The sequence below is a fragment of the Myripristis murdjan genome, chromosome 12 (genome assembly GCF_902150065.1).
Source record: "Myripristis murdjan chromosome 12, fMyrMur1.1, whole genome shotgun sequence".
In the NCBI taxonomy this organism is placed as follows: Eukaryota; Metazoa; Chordata; class Actinopteri; order Holocentriformes; family Holocentridae; genus Myripristis; species Myripristis murdjan.
In genome coordinates this window covers 201418-217500 of record NC_043991.1, presented here as the reverse complement: position 1 = coordinate 217500, position 16083 = coordinate 201418, and the positions used below count along the sequence as shown (strand labels likewise).

The 16083-nt window shown below is 49.0% G+C and overlaps 1 protein-coding gene across 2 annotated transcripts in view; it reads right to left on the bottom strand.

Annotated features, from left to right (window-relative positions):
- Positions 1-14276, bottom strand: part of fsd1l (fibronectin type III and SPRY domain containing 1-like) — a 17094-nt gene extending 2818 nt beyond the window's left edge. The window contains exons 1-9 of one of the 2 annotated variants that reach the window (XM_030065174.1): positions 14181-14276; positions 11172-11267; positions 10695-10826; positions 10188-10289; positions 8410-8432; positions 3255-3376; positions 2953-3168; positions 2745-2843; positions 2118-2247 (exon numbers count right to left, since the gene is read on the bottom strand). In XM_030065174.1, coding sequence (XP_029921034.1) covers positions 2118-2247; positions 2745-2843; positions 2953-3168; positions 3255-3376; positions 8410-8432; positions 10188-10289; positions 10695-10826; positions 11172-11267; positions 14181-14195 — 935 coding nt within the window. In that variant the 5' untranslated portion in view covers positions 14196-14276. The remainder of the gene's footprint in view (positions 1-2117; positions 2248-2744; positions 2844-2952; positions 3169-3254; positions 3377-8409; positions 8433-10187; positions 10290-10694; positions 10827-11171; positions 11268-14180) is intronic. The other variant, XM_030065175.1, reaches the window with a different exon arrangement.
- Positions 14277-16083: the final 1807 nt, after the last annotated feature.

Below are 16083 nucleotides of genomic sequence, written 5' to 3'. Positions count from 1 at the left end.
AGAAAACAAGAAATACAACAACATAATTATTAACGATATGCAGAGACAGCAGCCAATCAGATTGAGCCAAAGCAATGATGCAGCAGTGATGCTCATCGTGATCGTTACTGTGAGAAACAAACGGTGGATGTGATTGGCTGGTGAGAAGCGTGGGATGGGGATGGGTGAATGGTTGCTAGGCAACGAGGAGGCGGGCGGAGTTTCTACCTGGACGCTTTAGAACGGGAGGCGAGGGGCGCCTAGCAACAGCAGCTGCTGGAAAACAGGTAACAGTGACGTAAAAACTAAATGTGGGTAAGTCCAAAAAAAAAAAAAAAAAAAAAAAAAAGATTCAAGAAAATAAAAAATAAATACAAATGAATAGATAAATAAATGACAATAGACACAACAAAAAATAATAATAAAGAATGTTGGAAAAAATAAAAAAATAAAATGAGATTCATAAAAACAAAAATATCAGTAAATTACGACTGAAATGCATTATTTTTATGTTTTCATTTCATTTTATTTAATAAATAATCAACGAGAAATAAAAAAGATTTAAAGGATTCATATTTTTAATTAAAAGTCAAAAATCAAAATAACTAATAAAAACTCTCCAATATAAAAATAAAACAAAATAAATAAACAAAAAAAAATTAATGAAGGAATAATAAAATTGAATAAACGATACATGAATATTATATAGGGGTGTAACGATACACAAAAATCACGGTTCAGTACGCACCTCAGTTTTGAGGTCTCGATTCGGAACATTTTAGATACAGTATGGGAACAAAATGCAAAACATAAAATTGCTTTAAATAAGCAATTTTATGTTTGTTAGGAACTTTATTGTAACTTTATACAAAACATGGAAAAAAAATAGAATACTGCTGCCAAGTGTTGGTATTAAGTTTTCCAATAAATATTCTCATTATAAACAAAATATATATAAAATAAGTTTTCCAATAGGTAAAATTTTCTCAAATAAAGAAAAATATATATAAAATAAGTTTTCGAATAAATAAAATATTCTCAAATAAACAAGATATATATAAAATATATATTTATAAAAACTCTGATGGCAGTTGTTATAGCCTTGGCCCGATCTGAACGGTCGGCAGAGGCTGCTTGAACGCTGCAGTCAGCTGTTTGCATGAGGGTGTTTTTTTTTTTTCTTGTCCCAGAGATTTTCACACTCAGACGCCGTTTCCAATGAAACAGCCTGTTTGTCGTATTTCCATGAACGCATCCGATCTCAGCTGAGCAGCGTCGGCACACTGCCTTCGTTTGTCTTTGTCCGTTGCAAAATTTGACCAGGAAGCCAAAGTTTTCCCAACAGGAGATTTTAACGACAGGGGGCGCTCTTCAAGCTCTAGTTTCACGCTGATGCCGGTTTCGGCAGCATTAGCCATAGCCATGACGTCAGTGCTCAGGCTTCAGGTGGAGCTTATTATGCTTCTTCTTCAAGAGACTAGACGCTTCCCCGGCGTACTGCTGCCCTCTACTGTTTCACACATGTAGCTCCAGGTGGATACGGAGAAATGAAAACGAAACTTATGTTCCACCACCTTTTATACTCGTGTGGTAACTCACCTGTGCTGCACACCTCTGTACCGAACCCAACGCCCCGTACCGAACCCAACGTCCTGCACCGAACCCAACGCCCATTACCGAACCCAACGCCCCGTACCGAACCCAACGTCCTGCACCGAACCCAACGCCCCGTACCGAACCCAACGTCCTCCACCGAACCCAACGCCCCGCCCCGAACCCAACGGCCCGCACCGAACCCAACGCCCCGCACCGAACCCAACGGCCCGTACCGAACCCAACGCCCCGCACCGAACCCAACGTCCTCCACCGAACCCAACGCCCCGCCCCGAACCCAACGCACTGAACCCAACGTCCTCCACCGAACCCAACGCCCCGCCCCGAACCCAACGCACTGAACCCAACGCCCCGCCCCGAACCCAACGCACTGAACCCAACGCCCCGCCCCGAACCCAACGCCCCACACCGAACCCAACGCCCTGCACCGAAAATTTTCAGTATGAATACAGGTACCGTTACACCCCTAATATTATATGTTTTTAAAAAGAGAATCATAATTTCCAACATTTTTGTTTTCTCACCTGCTCCCACTCTCCTTGGCTCTCAGTCGCCCGTCGTGACCTTTGACCCCGAGCGGTTGCCAGCTGACCGTGTCCCCGTCCACCTGCAGCTCCGGGTGCGAGCTCGCCGCGTCCAGGCCGAACGAGAACGCTGCGCGGCCGAGACGCAGCGACAAACACAAACACCTTCTCAATCTGAACAAAGTCACTTGATTTCAATCAATCAATCAACCAATCAGTCAATCAACCAATCAGTCAATCAACCAATCAGTAAGCAGAGTCACTGTCAGCATGTCACCACAAGATGGCACTGCAGCTGATTGACTACAGCTGATGCTGCGTGCCCACAGGTGTGTTAGGGTGTGTGTGTGTGTGTGTGTGTGTGTGTGTGTTAGTGTGTGTGTGGGAATTTTATAGATTAACTGATAAAATGATAATTCCTTTTTAAAAGTCGTGCTCTGTTGTGTTTGATGGGTTTTGGTCATTTTCTGTAAACAATAACAATAAAACAAAACATGACAACAGAAATCACAGCTTTTTTAAATCTTAATGTCTGTGATGTTACCTTCATTTGAACATGCGTTTTAAATTCTTGTTCAGCTTCATTTAATAAAAACAAGGTCAGAGCTTAAAAATGCCTCTGCTCACCTCTCGTTTCCATGGTAACGGGCTGACAGAAGTCGCCGGCGGCTGCTTTATTGGCCGCTCGAACTCGAACGGAGATGAACGGCGAATCGAATTTCAGACCTGCGACGAAACCATTTCAACCACTGACAGAAATATGAACGTGTGTGTGTGTGTGTGTGTGTGTGTGTGTGAAAATGTAAACATGAAAAGGAAACGCCCCCTCTCTCACCTGTGATGGTGAACTCGTTCGCCCGGATGTTGCTGATCCTCTCCCAGCATGCATCGCTCCTCTCGCCGCTGTCGTCGTTTGTTTTGCGGAACTCCAGATCATAGCGCTCGATTCGCTCGCCGTCTCCATCGCCATCGGCAACTGGTCGCCAGGCAACGGTGACGACGTTGTCCCGCACCAAGCAGGAAGAGGCGTCCACCTCCGGAGGCCGAGGGACTGCAGGGGAGCACGAGGCGCAACAATCATCAAAACGAAAACAAAAACAAACAAACAAAAACAAACAAAACAAACATGTGACGCACCAGGCAGGAAGTGAAGCCGCCGGAGCCCCGCCTCTTCCTGGCTGAAGTCCGTCATGAAGCAAGCCATGCTCTGATTGGCTGCCGGCCGCGTCGTCAGGCGGAATGCTGGTGCCATGGTTACCCTGGCAACCGGATGGAAAGAGGCGGGGTTGAAGAGAAAGTAAAGGGAGGCGGGGCTTCCAGCACACACTGGTGGTTTGTTTTCACCGTGTGTGTGTGTGTGTGTGTGTGTGTGTGTGTGTGTGTGTGTGTGTCTCCTTGTACAGTTCTGTTCCACTGCTGCCTTTCTTCCACAATAAAAGCCCTTGACATACACCCTGTGTGACTGATCCTTCACACGGCGACAGGTGGGCGTTTCCTGTTGTAATACCTGTGTGTCTCACTGCTGTTTACTGAAACTGATCCGCTGTATTCTGCTGCGTTGTGGCTTTTACTGCCTTGCTCATGGGCGATCTCGGCGGGACACGTCATATCCGCCGCAGAGACGTGCTGCTGTTGGTCTGAATCGACACTGCAGCTCGGAGACTGTCAGAGAAAACCTGCACAGCAGCTGAACTCTGTGTCACTGCCCCGTGAATTTCCCCAACTTTTTCCCCAACAATACTTCACATTCACCCAAAGGCAAACTCTGTTTTTGATGTCGTCCAAAAACTGCAGTCCATTTCACCTGACAAATTTCTATCAATATGTTACCTGCCCAACCAGGTGGGGTAAGACTTTGGATTTATGTTATGGGTCAATTAAAGATGCTTTTAAATCACTCCCTCTTCCCCCTTTGGGTTCTGCAGATCACAGCTGAGAGGAGTTTTAAAGAGGGAAGAAGCTCAAAGCTTCCCTGCAGGGATGTGTTCACGCAGGCCTGTGATGACTGAGAGGAACTGTATATGCTCTTCTGTTGCTTTCTGTAGAGACATGATTGTCCCCTGTAAGAGAGTTCAAATTTACCCCAACAACAGACCATGGCTCACTAAATCAGTGAAGTCTTGCATAAAGGAAAAGAAGTGTACCTTTAAAAAGGGAGTAGCATCAGACCGGAGCTTAAATTAGAGATTTTAACAGCAAAACGAGCTACAGGCCTGAGCTGGAGAAGAAGATGGCTGCTAACAACGCTGGGTCAGCTTGGTCCAGCATGAAGGCTACTGCTGGCCTCCAAAACATGAAAAATGGCACAAACGTCACTTTAAACAGTTTCAACTCAGACACTGAACTAACCAATGCTCTTAACTGCTTTTATAATCGTTTGAACACATCTGATTTTAGGGAGGAAACCCAGGAACAACGGGCTCTAGTTTCGCAGACCGGGCGAGGCGGGGGCACCACGCACCTGCGCTTCGCCAGCTGGGTGTGGCCAGGTGGATTTTGCACGTTTGGCACGCCGTGCGCCGTGGCACGAGTCCTCCGCCATCCCTCCTACTGGCGGAAGGGAGGAGAGAAGGCGTGGAGTGGGTTTGACTCAGCCGATTCACTTTAAACCAATCAAATGAGCCCCTGTCCTCGCCTTTCAAATGTGCTGCACAAAGGCGTAATGAACGTTTACACAACTGACATAGAAGAAGAGAGCAGCAGCAACACACACTCAGGACAGTGAGGCCAGGCTTGGCTGCTGCAATGTTGCTAGAGATACCTGCCATCCATCTGTCCACCCATCCATCTAACCACCCATCCATCCATCCCTCCATCCATCCATCCATCCATCCATGCATCCATCCACCCATCCATCCATGCATCTATCCTTAAATTCGTCTTCCTGAGTCCCCTGTCTTTCCATGACCTGCCTGCCTCGCATCTCTTTTTTTCCAGCTCTGTCACCGTCTGTTAAACTTATTGATTTTTACCCCCATTTATCATGAATGTTTTTACCTCAAAGGATAATCCTCGCCATATTCTTATAAATACATGTTTGTTTTGCAACTTTCGACTCCATCACTTACTGATGCAACAACACACTAGAGATTAAAACAAAATCCGGTTCATGAAAGCTTTTACATTCGCTGTTCTAAACACCCAGAGTCTGGCAAGGAACTGATGCATTTTACATTTTCGATTTGAGTGGAATATTTATTTATACGGAAGAAGAACTGGGTAGTTAACATGAGCAGCGCCAGACACCCTGACTGGAAAAAAGACATCACCATACTGGACACACTGTTTGACTGACAGGTGATCAGGTTGGGTTTCCATGACGCTGCCAAACGTGCTAATTGAGATAGTAGCATTGAATAGTGGTTTCAGTGGGTATTTATTGCATTGTTAATGTGCCTGACATTCTGGACACCTGCCTGTGAGGTTTTGGTGACGTGTGCCCGCCGCTCAGCCAAACTTCCACTGCGCCGGCTGCGCTCCACCTTGCACTGACTGTAGACCTGGTTTCAGGAGGCGAGCTTTGAGCGCACCTCGGCGAAGCCTTTTGGCACGAAACTGTCACTACGCCAAGCCGAATCTGTTAACACCTCCCGCTGCTGCAACGCCACTCCCATTTCAGCGCACCTCCATCTGCCAAACTACCAAACTGAGCATGCCTTGGGTTGCGCTGCTTGAAACCAGCTCTGCGGGGGGTTGGCCTCACTGCGCCACCCTGCGCTGCGCCGGGAAACTAGAGCCCTTAGCCTCAAGCTCCATGACCCCCAGCATTTTTCCTTTAACCAAAAGGATATTGAGCAGGTGCGCTAGCGAGGCTACGCAGAAGCCCACACAAACCTCCACTTCCCAGCGGTTACCTCGCAAATACAAGATCCCTCGCCAACAAGGTGGACGAACTGCGGCTACAGGTTTCTACCAACAACACAGTGAAGTACTGCTGTGCGCTGATCTTCACGGAAACCTGGCTCTGTCACAGACGCAGCTATCAAGCTAGCAGGCCGCACGCTACACCGCTGGGACAGAACTGTAAACTCCGGTAAGGGCAGAGGAGGGGGACCAGCCACTGTCCTCCAAACCTGGAGGCCATGACTGAGAAATGCCACGGGAGTTTACTGCTGTCTTTATTACTGCTGTGTACATCCCCCAGATGCTAATGCTAACCAAGCCCTCGGACTGTTGCATGACACCATTAGCAGTCAGCATGTATCCTGAAGCTATTCACATTGTAGGGGGATCTGAATCATGTTGATTTAAAAACAGCGCTCCCCAAATGACATCAACATGTCAAATGTGCTACAAGGGAAGGAAAAACATTAGAAAGTCTCTATTCTAACATCAAGCAGGGCTTCAGGGCTGGGACACTACCACATCTGGGTCAGTCAGACCACCTGTCCCTGCTCTTGATACTGGAAAACCCCCCTCAGGAGAAGTTCTCCTACCACATCTAGAAGTCTTAAGACCTGGCCTGAAGGAGCATGTCAGCAGCTGCAGGACTGCTTCAAGATGACAAACTGGGATGTGTTTGAACATCACAGCTTGGAGCAGAACACTCCAGCTGTCCTGGATTACATTAAGTTCTGTTCAGACACCGTCACGGTGGACAGGCACATTCAGGTCTATCCAAACAAGAAGCCGTGGATGACTAAAGAGGTGCAGTGCCTGCTCAGAGAGAGGAACACTGCCTTCAGGTCGGGGGAGAGGGAGCTTTACAGCACCGCCAGAGCCAACCTGAACAGGGGAATCAGGGCGGCAAAGGCTGAATACAAGAGGAGGATAGAGGACTGTTTTAAGGACAATGACTCTAGGCAGGTGTGGCGAGGGGTCCAACACATTACAAACTACAGACCCAGCAGCCTGGCAGCTGACGTTGGTGGCGCCTCACTGGCAGAGGAGCTGAATAACTTCTTTGCCCGCTTTGAGGTGCCGTCACAAGGGATGTCCTCACCACACCCACCGGCCCACAGCAGCAACACCTTCACGGTGGAGGAGCATCAGGTGAGGCGCACACTGGGCACGGTGAATCCAAGGAAAGCCGTGGGCCCTGACGGCGTCACTGGTCAGGAGCTTAAGGGCTGTGCAGCTCAGCTGGCCGGGGTCTTCACTAAAATCTTCAATCAGTCCCCGAGTCAGGCCACCATCCCTCCCTGCCTAAAGTCCTCCATCAGCGTCCCACTCCCCAAGAAAAACACCATCAGCACCTTAAATGACTACCGTCCGGTGGCACTCACACCCATTGTCACTAAATGCTTTGAGAAACTGGTCCGGTCCCACATCACCTCCATCTTACATCCTGGTTTTGAGCCTCTTCAGTTCGCATAAAGGGCCAACAGGTCCACACAGGATGCCATAACCCCAGTCCTCCACGCTGTCATGTCCCACCTGGAGCATCAGGGGACCTCCAGACGGCTGCTCTTTGTGGACTTTAATCCTACCCAACAGACTGGTGTCAAAACTGTGTGAGGTGGGAATATCTGACCCTGTATGCTGCTGGATCAAAGACTTTTTGACAGAGCGCCCCCAGGGGGTGAGAGTCGGCCCCCATGTCTCCTCAGTCATCAGCCTCACCACCGGCTCCCCTCAGGGCTGTGTGTTAAGCTCCCTACTTTACACCCTCTACACACACGCCTGCACCTCCACACACCCCACCAACAGCATCATGAAGTCTGCTGATGACACCACCGGGGTGGAGCTCATCTCAGGAGGGGATGGATCCTCATACCGGGATGAGGTGGAGCGGCTGCCTGTGTGCTGCACGGAGAACAACCTGATCCTGAACACCAAGAAAACCAAGGAGATCATCGTCGACTTCAGGAGAAAGAAAACAGATCCTCCCTCTGTTCACTGGTGGGGAGTGTGTGGAGAGGGTCTCCAGCTTCTGTTTTCTGGGAGAGCACATGAAGACCACCTGTCCTGGAGTCGTCATTAAGAAGCTGAGCAGGGTCTGCACATGTTTACTTATTTATTTATTTATTTGCCCTTTGCACACTGATTTCATGCTGACGGTCTGTTTGGTTTCTCTTGAGTCCTATTTTTAGTCTTTGAGTACCTGTGTGTGTGAGTGTGTGTGTGTGTGTGTGAGTGTGTGTGTGTGTGTGTGTGTGTGTGTGTGTGTGTGTGTGTGTGTGTGAGTGTGTGTGTGTGTGTGTGTGTGTGTGTGTGTGAGTGTGTGTGTGTGTGTGTGTGTGTGTGTGTGTGAGTGTGTGTGTGTGTGTGTGTGTGTGTGTGTGTGTGTGTGTGAGTGTGTGTTGCCTTCATGTGATCTGAATCTAATCAATAATAATAAAAACAGACGTACCGGTCTTTGATTTGCCGTGCAGCCTGGGGAAAAAAAAACAGCTGTTTACATTTTTTTGCCAAAATTTAAAACAAATAAATAAAAAATAAAAAAATTCAATAAAAAAATAAAACATAAAACTTCTTGAGAGCCATGAGTTGGTGGGACGGGACTTTTGTTTTGAAAGGTTTTATTTGTGCAGCGCTGAGAGGCTCGCCCCATGCACCTGCACGGTGTGACCAGAGGAGGGCGCTCTCTGAACGCCGGCCATAAACTCTATTAATGGCCACATATCCCATGATCCTTTGTGGCAGCGAGCTAAACACCAACAGGAGCCGGCGAGCGTCCCGGGAGCCTGGCTCCGCCCCGCCGCTCGCCTCAGGGCTCACCTGGCCGCCGCGGCTGCAGCCGTCGACGTGCATGTGACCGAACACGGAGCCACACCGCCGCCGGGCGCCGCCCACAGCGCTGAGGGGCCAGCGAGCCTCCAGGGGGCGCAGACAGGAGAGCTTTGTGCGCTCTGCCGCTCTCGGCAGACAGGTGGCGTATTCTGCGTCTGACGGTTAAACACAAAGTGGAGGCGTCGCCCTGAGGCCAAACCCCAAAGCCTGATGGGAGATTCTCTGCTCGCTGAGCGACACGTGTTGGTCATGTGACGCGCTCCCATCGGCCGACGAACCGACACACTCGCTTAGTAAAGAACACACACACACACACACACACACACACACACAGACACACACACACACACACACATACACACACACACACACAGACACACACACACACACACACACATACACACACAGACACACACAGACACACACACACACACACACACACACACAGACACACACACACACACACACACACACATACACACACAGACACACACAGACACACATACACACACACACACACAGACACACACACACACACACACACACACACACACACACACATACACACACACACACACAGACACACACACACACACACACACACACATACACACACAGACACACACAGACACACACACACACACACACACACACACACACACACACAGACACACACACACACACACACACACACACATACACACACAGACACACACAGACACACACACACACACACACACACACACTCACACACACACACACACACACACACACACACACACACTCACACACACACACACACACACACACACACACACACACACTCACACACACACACACAGACACACACACACACACACACACACACTCACACACACACACACACACAGACACACACACACACTCGCTCTGCCACTCCTGCTGGTGTTTACCTCGCTGCCACAAAGGATCATGGGATATGTGTCCATTAATAGAGTTTAGGAACGGCGTTTAGCAAAATTCTGCTAAAATTCACTTCAGCACTTGTGGCTTTTATTTTGAAGTACAATTTGTTTTCAAAACTTTGAGTTCCTGAAATGTGTCAAGAATTTAGTCATTTTTTAGTCTGTATTGTAGTTTCTTTAATAACTTTACAATCATTTTCTTCAAATTTTTTCTCTTTAATTTCAAGTAATAAGAAAATTGAAAAAATTATATGAGGGGAAAATTTTAGGAAGGAAAATTATCATAAAAAACAAAAACAAATTTAAAAAAGTTACAATAAAATGACAAAAAAATGAAATATTATACAATATTACAAAATTTCCAGGAAAAGACGTAAAATTAGCACAAAATATTGCAGTGAAATTACAAATGAATAATAAAGTCTGAAGAGCGGTTGGCCCCGCCCCCCCGCACCTTAACGAAGTCGTCCTCGTTAGCGATGCTCAGCGCCTCGTTAGCAAACCGCAGCACCTCAGCAGAATGTTCCAGAGCCGCCTCGGCCTCCAGACGCTGCCGCTGCCGCACACACACACACACACACACACACACACAACCAAGATAAGAGAGGCGTTGCCGGGACGCCCAGCTTGGGTGGGCGTCTGTCGTCTTTGGGGGCAGAAACAGAAGCTCAGCGTGAAACACGACAGGCACAACATCTGGAAACATCGTTTTTTAGATGGAAATGATTTTTCCTGCTTTGACGAAACGTAGAACACAAACACACAGAGCCGACACACTGAGGCGGACATCAGGAACGCAGAACACACAACACGTGACAACATGTGACAACATGTGACGGCAAAAAGTCGACCAAAAAAACCAAAAACAATAAAAAGTAAAAACATTAGAAATTCATGTCGCAAAAAGAGAAAAGAAAGAATAAAAATGTGTAAAAAAACGAATGAAACAAAGTGTGTTCACCTGGAGCTCCGCCTCCTTCCTGTGTTGCTCCTCCCTGATGGCTCCTCGTAGCTCCGCCCCCTTCTCCTCCAGGGCTGCACGCAGCCGCTCCAGCTCCGCCTCCAGCTGTGATGTCACCTGCCACGACTCGTCCTGATTGGACAGATTTCCTTTTACTTGAATGAGAACTTTGACTTGTTGAAAGTGGCCGACGTTCTTCAACCTGATAACTTTATTCACTTCACTAATTCTGTGATAATTTGATTTTTTAATTTAATTTTATCTGTAAATAAATTTGATTTAGAAAATGTTGTTAAAATTATAAAATTGAATTATATTGACTCCTCATAATCATAATTATTAAAAAATTAATTACATTCCCCCTACAGTTTCTTCTCTTTTGTTAATTAAATTCAAATTAAACTGGTTTCCATTTTTGTTTTCATGAGTTTGTCCTTCATGATGGACAGTTCCAGCAGCCAATCAGATCGCTCGTACCTGCAGGCCGGACAGCGTGACGTCGACCGTCTCCAGGAAGGAACGGAGCTCCGCGTTCTTATTGGCCAACGTGGAGACGATCCTGTGCAGCGCTTCCTGTGTCTCGCGTGCACACACACACACACACGCACATGCACACACACACACACACACACACACACACACACACACACACACACACACACGCACACGCACACGCACATGCAAGCGCGCGCGCGCGCGCACACACACGCGCACACAGACAAATAACCGTAAATATAATATCATCTGAGAGCTGAAGATGAACTCTGGTCTGTTCTCGGGCTTTCAACAAAAGAATCGGGAGCTAACACTTGTTTCATTTGTTCAGATTATTTAGGTTTTTTGCATTTTGTATTTATTTTTTGTTTAATTTAAATCATTTTAAGAATTTATACACTCAATGTTTTTTTAGGGTTATTACTTATTTGTTCTCATTTTTATGTTTTATTACAATTTCTTTTAATTTTCTTTTCATTTTGACACACTGCTCATTTTGTTTTACAGTGTAAAATAAATAATATGTCCTAGGGCTGCACAATTAATCGAATTTTAATCGTGATCATGATTTTGGCTGCCACAATTAAATGAGCCTGATCGTCGGCGATACTTACATGTAAAATGCGGCTCTGCTGCGAATCTAATCAGGCACTTTCTCAGCCAGCAGTCAGCCAACCACCAGGGGGCGAACGCACGGTTAGGGCTTCATTAAGCTGCCTAAATAACAAGTGAGCGCACCCTGCAGCGGCAGCATAGGCGGAGTTTGCGGGGGGGGGGGGGGGGGGGGGCATTGCCCCCCCTAGCGTCTGAAATGTGTCACTACATTGAGTCAAAAATAGGTCCAATATTTTTTTTTTCCTGTATACATATCTATAAACATTTAAGCAATGCAATAAAATAAGATTATTTTCAGAAATAAATATGAATTACATTATGTTTGGTATTGTAATAAATAAAATAATTTTAAAAAAATGTTTGCCCCCCCCAGCGCAAATTTCAAACTCCGCCTATGAGCGGCAGCCTCAAGTTACTGGGTGGCCTGAGGAGAGCGAGTCATGTCGGGAGGAGAAGGGAGGCGACGGCAGTTCCTGCATCAAGTTCCCCGTCAGAGAGGCTCCTCAGGGCCGCTCACAGAGGGCCGTTTGCTCCGTATCCTGCTGAAGCCAAAATCCCCCCTCCCCAGTCCCCGGCTGGCCTGCACTCACATTACCTAAAGCCCAAACGTGCCCAAGCACGATTGCCCCCGGTGTGCACGTCATCACGTTCAAATACGACAACAGGCATGTTCCGACGTCATTATAAATCAATATAGTTCAGATACTAATATTTAACTAATAATCTTTCAATTAAAAGACGTTTTTGTTGCTTTTAATCAGACATGGGATGTTTATTTACCTTGACAGTTTCAGAGGTAACTTCCTCCTCCTTCAGAAAGGTCCAACTGACAGCCGGAGCGGCATGTCAGCTGCTGCTACATTCAACCGGGTGGCGGCGCACAGTGCGGTGCTGCGGCTGGCCCACCTGATGCCTGCCTGATGCCCACCCGATGCCCACCTGATGCCCACCCGATGCCCACCCGATGCCCACCTGATGCCCACCTGATGCCCACCTGATGCCCACCTGATGCCCACCTGATGCCCACCCGATACCCACCCGGTCAGGTCTGCTGGATCTGACAGGTGCGGCTCACACAGACTGCCATATATGCCTTTCATCATAAATCAGCTTTTGTTTATACGCGGTTGCAGCAGCACCATGGACAGCGACACAGACAACATGGCTGATTATTGATCGCGCGACGCGGCCATTCGCCGTAATCGCTGTGCGCATTAATCGATTTTGTGGAGGCAGGAGGGAAGTTGCATGATTTACGTTGTATCCACGTTCGCGCTGCGTGCGTGACCGTGCATGTGCTCGTGCATGAACGCCCGTGCCGTGCTGGAGCACACGCCCTCCCACCGTGCCAGAGCGGGGGAGGTGTGCTGTATTCAAGCACGGAACGGAGCGATCACACTAGTCAAATAATTTTAATTTTTATTATTAAGCATTTATTCTTATTTAAAGTTTCATTTTGCACTGAAAACTGTTCATATATTGTTTGTTTAAAAGTAGTGCAATAAAAACACAGATGCTTTCCCTAACATGATGAATAATCGTGATTACAATATTGATCAAAATAATCGTGATTATCATTTTGGCCATAATCGTGCAGCCCTAATATGTCCAGTGATAATATATAGAAAACTGTTTCATATGATAATGACATTTTAATATCATGTAATTATTTTAATAATTTTAGTGTAAAATACTTGGTTAGAATTTGGATTTTAATGCTCATCTACATTTTAATAATAATAAAAAAACTTTTATTCAAACATTTTGGACTTTAAAAAAAAAACAGAATTTTTTTCTTCAAATAATTTCAACACAATTTTATTTTTACAGAGTCAGAGGCTCTGAGAGAGAGACAGGCAGAGAGAGAGACAGGCAGAGAGGGAGAGAGAGAGAGACAGGCAGAGAGAGAGAGAGAGAGAGACAGGCAGAGAGGGAGAGAGACATACAGAGAGACAGGCAGAGAGATAATCCTATTGGAAGCTGCTGGTGTGACACAGTGGGGGGGGGGGGGGGGGGGGGCGAGCGACCTGAGCTCACTACACAGAGAGAGAGAGAGAGAGAGAGAGAGAGAGAGAGAGAGGGAGAGAGAGAGAGGGAGAGAGAGAGAGAGAGAGAGACAGCTCTTCCGTCCAGCAGCGGCTGTTCAAAGTGATGCTCGCTCGACCAAAGAGAGAGACACGGCAACGAGAGACAGTGAACGGAGCTGAGCGACACACCGACCCCCTGCCTGTCTGTCTGTCTGTCTGCCTGTCTGCCTGTCTGTCTGTCTGTCTGCCTGTCTGCCTGTCTGTCTGTCTGCCTGACAGTCTGTCCGTGTGTCGCTCGGCCGGCAGACAGACAGGTGGAGTTCTTGTCGTCTGTTCCGCGGTCACTCACCTTCTGCGCGTCCATCTCTGCCGGAAACCGCGACTCAACACCGCGACACTTCCGGCTCGGCCTTCAAAATAAAATCCACACCAGGAAGGGAGAACGGGAAGTCCACAGAGCGACATGTCAAAATAAAAGGCAACCGGAAAAAAGGTGCAGGCTTTAAAATAAAAGCCCGGGTGTGACGGAGACAAATGACAGGATAAGAAGTCCAGCCGTGTTCCAAACAGGGAGTTTAAGCAAAGGAGGATTGTGTGGCGGCTCCTGCAGCCGGAAATGTCTCTGTCCTCACGCTCTGTCCTCACGCTCTGTCCTCACGCTCTGTCCTCACGCTCTGTCCCGACGCTCTGTCCCCACGCTCTGTCCTCACGCTCTGTCCTCACGCTCTGTCCTCACGCTCTGTCCTCACGCTCTGTCCTCACGCTCTGTCCTCACGCTCTGTCCCGACGCTCTGTCCCCACGCTCTGTCCTCACGCTCTGTCCTCACGCTCTGTCCTCACGCTCTGTCCTCACGCTCTGTCCTCACGCTCTGTCCTCACGCTCTGTCCCGACGCTCTGTCCCCACGCTCTGTCCTCACGCTCTGTCCTCACGCTCTGTCCTGACGCTCTGTCCTCACGCTCTGTCCTCACGCTCTGTCCCGACGCACTGTCCTGACGCTCTGTCCCCACGCTCTGTCCTCACGCTCTGTCCTCACGCTCTGTCCCGACGCTCTGTCCTCACGCTCTGTCCTCACGCTCTGTCCTGATGCTCTGTCCCGACGCTCTGTCCTCACGCTCTGTCCTCACGCTCTGTCCTGATGCTCTGTCCCGACGCTCTGTCCCGACGCTCTGTCCCCACGCTCTGTCCCGACGCTCTGTCCTCACGCTCTGTCCTCACGCTCTGTCCTGACGCTCTGTCCTCACGCTCTGTCCTGATGCTCTGTCCTCACGCTCTGTCCTCACGCTCTGTCCTGATGCTCTGTCCCGACGCTCTGTCCCGACGCTCTGTCCCCACGCTCTGTCCCGACGCTCTGTCCTCACGCTCTGTCCTCACGCTCTGTCCTGACGCTCTGTCCCCACGCTCTGTCCTCACGCTCTGTCCTCACGCTCTGTCCTCACGCTCTGTCCCGACGCTCTGTCCCGACGCTCTGTCCCCACGCTCTGTCCCGACGCTCTGTCCTCACGCTCTGTCCTCACGCTCTGTCCCGACGCTCTGTCCTGACGCTCTGTCCCCACGCTCTGTCCTCACGCTCTGTCCTCACGCTCTGTCCTCACGCTCTGTCCCGACGCTCTGTCCCGACGCTCTGTCCCCACGCTCTGTCCCGACGCTCTGTCCTCACGCTCTGTCCTTCTGTCCTGATGCTCTGTCCCGACGCTCTGTCCTCACGCTCTGTCCTTCTGTCCTGATGCTCTGTCCTCACGCTCTGTCCTCACGCTCTGTCCCGACGCTCTGTCCTCACGCTCTGTCCCGACGCTCTGTCCCGACGCTCTGTCCTCACGCTCTGTCCTGATGCTCTGTCCTGACGCTCTGTCCCGACGCTCTGTCCTCACGCTCTGTCCTGATGCTCTGTCCTCACGCTCTGTCCTCACGCTCTGTCCTCACGCTCTATCCTGATGCTCTGTCCTCACGCTCTGTCCTCACGCTCTGTCCTCACGCTCTGTCCCGACGCTCTGTCCCGACGCTCTGTCCTCACGCTCTGTCCCGATGCTCTGTCCTGACGCTCTGTCCTCACGCTCTGTCCTGATGCTCTGTCCTCACGCTCTGTCCTCACGCTCTGTCCTGATGCTCTGTCCTCACGCTCTGTCCTCACGCTCTGTCCTCACGCTCTGTCCTGACGCTCTGTCCCGACGCTCTGTCCTCACGCTCTGTCCTTCTGTCCTGATGCTCTGTCCCGACGCTCTGTCCTCACGCTCTGTCCTTCTGTCCTGATGC